General features: G+C 34.4%; 1 protein-coding gene across 1 annotated transcript in view; it reads left to right on the top strand.

Moving 5' to 3' along the window:
• The first annotated feature begins 111 nt into the window (after positions 1-111).
• Positions 112-5,867, top strand: part of LOC106868126 (nucleolar protein 58) — a 16,349-nt gene continuing 10,593 nt past the window's right edge. The window contains exons 1-5 of the mRNA XM_014913260.2: positions 112-258; positions 2,762-2,838; positions 3,018-3,070; positions 3,590-3,714; positions 4,116-4,252. Of these exons, the coding sequence (XP_014768746.1) occupies positions 214-258; positions 2,762-2,838; positions 3,018-3,070; positions 3,590-3,714; positions 4,116-4,252 (437 nt within the window). The 5' untranslated portion in view covers positions 112-213. The remainder of the gene's footprint in view (positions 259-2,761; positions 2,839-3,017; positions 3,071-3,589; positions 3,715-4,115; positions 4,253-5,867) is intronic.

Raw genomic sequence — 5,867 nt, 5'->3', positions numbered from 1 at the left:
GAGAGAGTGAGAGAGAGAGAAAGAGAGAGAGAGAAAGAGAAAGAGAGGGAAAGAGAACTAGAAAGATCTTACGACACTACTCCATTGCTTTATGGTAATGATCTTCTGTTTAACGGAAGTTAGGAATTGTGGGAGAAAAGCGGTAAAGCACGCTTTCTTTCTTACCACGAGGGTGTTGACTGCTTCGTTGCGAGGCCGTCTCTCCCGTCAAGCATGTTGGTTTTATTTGACACGGCCACTGGCTATGCCATATTTAAGGTAAGATATAAGAATTAAATGAGATCAATATTGTGTAATACACGTTGCTTAACGTTTTTTGTGCATTTCTATGAACTAAAAGCCACATTACCTGGTCATCATTTAACATTGCCCTACATAACGTGATCCTTCCATGCCTTGTCCACGTGGTGACAAAATAAGGTCCTTTCGAAGTAATTATCTGTTAAATAAATCGACTAGAAATTTTTTTTTTTATATGTAATTTACAATTGATTTTATAATTTATTAATTTTAGTATTTTTCATTTTAAATTTTCTTAAATTAATTTCTCTGATCTTTGAAAAAAAAAAGTTATTTTTTTTATTTACTTGGACGATTCAAATCTTCCTCGTGCCTGTTCAAATTGTTGAAAATGTCTGAAAAGTAAAATTTTTTTCCTGATATTTTGTGATTAAAATAATTCCATCATTTTAATGTCATCACGTGTTTTATTTCTACCCTCTCCACGCGGACATCGGAGACTAAGATAAAGCCAGCACTTTAATTTTTAAACAAATAAATCATGAGCCCGACTAAATATTTATACGTGAAGACATGCATCAATTAATCCGGTCATGGGTTGTTTAAACTTACATCAGTTCCAAAATATCATCATCGAAGGCGTTCCAACCACGATCGTCTCGTCTTCTATCGAAGTCCTCCATTGATCAAAGTTGACCATCCATTTGCACAGGTACTTGCAGGCCTGGGCAAGACTTCTGTTGAGGAAGACTTAGTTGCATATACATGCAAATCTCCCCTCTACACTACCGGTGCAGCTTGTCACTGTCGTTGCGGACGACACAATGATCCAGAACAGATGCTGCAACACAGCTCGCCCGACTCTTTAACTGCTTCGCCAGTACATCACACTAGATCGATCGCAAAAAGTGGAAAGTTAAAGTTGATCTCCGATCTTCGGGATTTGAATCCAGTGTTTAGGGTTAGAAAAAATAACAAAGAATTTCTCTTTTATTGTGGTTTTACTTGCATTTCTCTGAGTTAAATGAAATACTGTATGTATAGTTAAATTCCCGGTAATTTTTCAGATTAACACCCACACGATCTTCATTAGGGTTTGGGTTACGGAATTTCGTCCTGGTGCGGGTGTTAATCTGAAAAATTACCAAATTCCCTTGTGTTCTGTGTTCAGTCCCACTGCACGACGTCTTTAGGTGCCTATATAGTCCCAGGCTAGTCGATGTCTTGTGAATGAATTTGATAGACGGAACGTGTGGAAGTCCCTCGTAATATATGTATGTGAGTGTGCCTGTCGTCACCGCTTGACAACTGGATTTGGTTTGTTTACGTCTTCGTATCTAGCGGTTCGTCATAAGAACCGACTACCAGACTTGAAGAAATACGGACACTACTTAAATAGAGGTTCCGATGCATTTTCGAAACGATATGGAGGGGAGGTAATCTAGTTTTACCAAAACTACTGTTAAAGTTTTAGGATTAGTTTGTAGGGTAATGTGATGTCACAGTAGTTTTGGTGAAACCGTTACGTAGATGCGTCGGGACGGCTGTATTTAAGTAGTACCGAAATAAATATTTGAGTCGATCTGTTCAACTTACCCCCACGAGGTGCAAGGCGGTGCCCCAGTTTGTCCACAGTTCAGTGACTGAGAACGGCGATTGAATGCTCAGAAAGTCGATCCATGAAAGTTATTGGGAACCCAACTAAGCAGGAATTGATATTTTGAAGCATACAATAAACAGACGTCGAGAAATTTTCATTCTTTAACAATAATTACATGCTTAACATAGTACTTAATTATATGAAAGAGCTTTGTCAATATCGACCAAAATCAATTCACACCGTCTTGGGAGTAGATACATTCTTCTGAAGTAAAATGATTGAATGGTCGCAGTTAGAGCGCTTTTGCGATCGATTAATCAGATGTTAGACAAGAATACAATTTTTACTGCTGACAAAAATCTTCTGCCTGTCTTAAACGTTTTCATAGCCCTTGTTTCATATGTTCTGAATATAAGGCTTTCATTTCATACATCACAAGTTAACTCTGGTGGTTGAAAAAAATTGTATCATATATAACATGGACACCAAGGAAATATGTCCTATCTGTGTATCACATATGATACTTAGAACAAAGGATTAAAACTTGGTAGTTAATTCTTCGTGTTAAAATGGTAACTAGCACAGTGGACAGAGACAGTAAAAGCACCCCAGAAGCACAGGAAATTATGAAAGCATTAGAATTAGGGTAGGAGAAAAGATGGAAGAAAGATAGTAATTTTGATATAACTACTAAATATACTTTGCTTGGAGTTGGTAGGGGAGGGGAACCTTTGGGTAGAATTTTTTTTTTTTAGAATCATCTGTGAGATCTGTGTGCTAAATCAATAATCAGTTTTTAAATGTCCTCATAAAAAAGATTTTAAATGAGCCTTCTGAGGCAGTTGACATTACAAAAAAGTAATGACTACATTTTCAGTCAATTTTAATATTTGAGTGCAATATTGTTTTTTCTCTTTTCAGCTATTAGATGAGAGCAAATTATCAAAATCAGAAAATTTATTTCATGACTTTAAGACTTCTGATTCTGCAAACAAAATGTAAGTACAGCATCTCATCCTACTGAAATTAAAATATTTTCTCTATTTGATATGAAATTCAATTTGGTCTTTTCTATTGAACTAAAATTTGTAATGCTTGTTTCTGTATCCCAGTGTATAATTTGTTGTTTTTAATCAAGTCATACTTGGCTTATTGGAAATTTCTTTTTTTTTTGTAGATTAAAGTTAAAATATTTCCAGAAATTTGAAGATACAACTAAAGGTCTTGCTGGTAAGTTTATCTGCAATATCCTTTCCTCTTGAGAGGCCACTGCTACTACATTTTTTTTTTCAAGACAATAGGATGTGATTCAAGTGAGATTTGGTGGCTATTGCCAACGTGTCTTGGCAATTACATAGTCATTCAACCAACCTCAATGATAATGAGAGAAGTAGGAACTAAATTTTAAGACTGCTTCGTGGTTGTATTCTCTGACTGATTCTTTTCTAAAACTAATCACAATCATCTCTACTACCAATTACTGAGCTTGTGTTTCTCTTTTTAAACAAGTTAAATTCTGGTGGTGAGAATATCCCTTGTGAATTGAATTTGGTACATTATTGTGAATTAACTAAAAACAAAATCTCAATTTAAAATATCTCTTGTCATTCAGAATTATTTTAAAAAATTTCATTTCCTGCCCATTTCAATGAGTAAAAAAAAGTCTTGCATAAAAAACAATTTCAATTTTAATTGCTATATACCGTAGAAGAGTTTCTGCAGCTGTTGATTGTGATATTTCTCTTTCAGCAATTACTGCTTCTGTGGAAAGCAAGTTAGGCAGTGATTTAAAGAAATTTCTCAAGAAAACACTTGTGAAAGATGCCACAGAAGAATTGATTGTTGCTGATGCCAAAATTGGTAATCTCATCAAGGTAATTCTGACACTTGGAGATTAAAAGCTTTTGGTGTTGTTTTAGTTGATATTTCTCTATCCCTGATGTAATTTGGTAATGTCTGTTCTGTTATTAACTAATGTATTTTCTGATTTACCAAAAACCTTGTTGGGGGAAGAGTAGTAATTTCCACATTATTGACTACTGATTATCAAAAGAAGCCCATGATTCTTCAGAAATTCAATCTTTAAGTATCTTGGATAATTTTCCTGAGACTCTTTGGAGTAAATTTCTTCCTCTGATTCATCATATTGTTAAATAAATTTTTTCCTAAGAAGTTTAATTAAAACTATCATAACTAATTTTTTGTTTTGACAATGTAAACATCGCATCTTGTTTCTGTGCATTTAATTCATTGTTTTTGTTTTCTTTGCCCATAGGAAAAGTTTGATATCCCTTGTGTCTGCAATTCCAATGTTGTTGAATTGTTTAGATGCATTCGGATGCAAGCTGATAATTTACTGAGTGGTGTCACGAGCAAAGAGGTAACAGCTATGAATATAGGTTTAGCTCACAGGTAATTTATTTCTGTACACATTTGTAATATTTAAATCCAGTGGTGTAGTTTATAAATGGAAGTGCACATAGACTATTTTAGATTTAGTTATCTTAGTGGATCATTAATAAGATTCAAAATATGGAGTTGGGGGTCGATGAAGAAGACAATGAACTTCTTCATTGATGAACCTAGCTCATTTTCCTACCGAGATAATGGCTTATTTTTAAAGACAGCAACTGTTTGATTTAAGACATTAGAATATTAACCCTTTAGCATTCAGATTTCTGTCAACTTTATGCTTATTTACTCACATTTAAAAAAAAATTAATCATGCATTACCTCAAAGCTTTGAGATTTCAATGACATGATTGTTTGTTTTTAGAATGATACTGTAGGTCAGGTGTAAAAGGTCAGATCTGGCCAAATTGAAGATAAAACAGGTGGAATATTTTGGCTATGTCCTGTTTAACTGCTAAAGGGTTAATATTACTAAATATTTATAAAGATAAAAACTTGATTGTAGAATAACAAGATCAATATTGTGAGTAGCATTTATACTTAGAATACACTATGTTGCTGGTTCTTTGGTACAAAAAGTGGGTGTAATTGTCAATTTGTAGCATTTGTAGTGGTTAAAGCTCCATTTCCGTAATATAACAGTGTTATCCTGTTGGTATACACAACTAACTTGTCACATCTTCCATTCTGACAAAAATTTGACAGACATACTCATCAAGCTTGGCTTCTAAGTTCAAAGGTTTCGTAGGACCCACATCACCAATAAAATCCTATTTATATGTTTTAGGTATTTTATTAACTCAATCTTGTGAAAATTAATTGAAACTTAAACAGCCTACATAGAAATATCCATAAAAAGGTTAAAATCCTTGGTGTAGGTGATTCAATGACTTTGATCTGGAAATCCTTCAATGAAGAACATGTGGTTAGGAGATGCAGGCTTGGCTGTATGATTAAGAAGTTTGCTTCCCAGCCACATCATTTTGGATTCATTTCACTGAGACACTTTGGGCAAGTGTCTTCTACTGTAACCCCAGGCTAACCAAAACCTCATGCAAATTCCAGCATTGTTTACATTCCAAACATTAGCTTAATAATGACAGTTTTCCAAGTCCATTATCATCAGAATTAGTTGTAACAAAAGTAGTCTGTTTCAGTAGGAATATGAGACCAAAAAGGTTAGAGAAAAACAGAATATTTGGGCCCAAATATGGCCAGTTTAAATGCTATGTGACTTCTTCAGCGACTCTATATCCCACATCTTTTGTTCTGCTTATTCCATTTTTTAATTTTTTTTTATTTTCTATTTAATCCTTTCGATACCAAACCAGCTGAAACTGCCTCTGGCTTTATAGTACAAATGTCTTATTTTCATAACTTTTGAATTAAAATCTTCCACCAAACCGTAGTCCCAATTTATGTTCCTAACACTAACTTAACCCTTTCGTTACCAAACCGCCCGAAAAAAATTTTGTTTCATGTGACCAAGCCGCCCAAAGCCGCCCGTAATCACCTATTCATATTTAAATGAGAATATCCGAGCAAATCTCGTTAGTACATTCGTGAAAACACGTGATTATTTGTGTAAACAGTTCAGCTATAGTTTTGTACGATG

The sequence above is a fragment of the Octopus bimaculoides genome, chromosome 1 (assembly GCF_001194135.2).
Source record: "Octopus bimaculoides isolate UCB-OBI-ISO-001 chromosome 1, ASM119413v2, whole genome shotgun sequence".
Classification (NCBI taxonomy): domain Eukaryota; kingdom Metazoa; phylum Mollusca; class Cephalopoda; order Octopoda; family Octopodidae; genus Octopus; species Octopus bimaculoides.
Note: the sequence above shows the minus strand (reverse complement) of the source record. Positions and strands in the feature narration are given on the sequence as shown.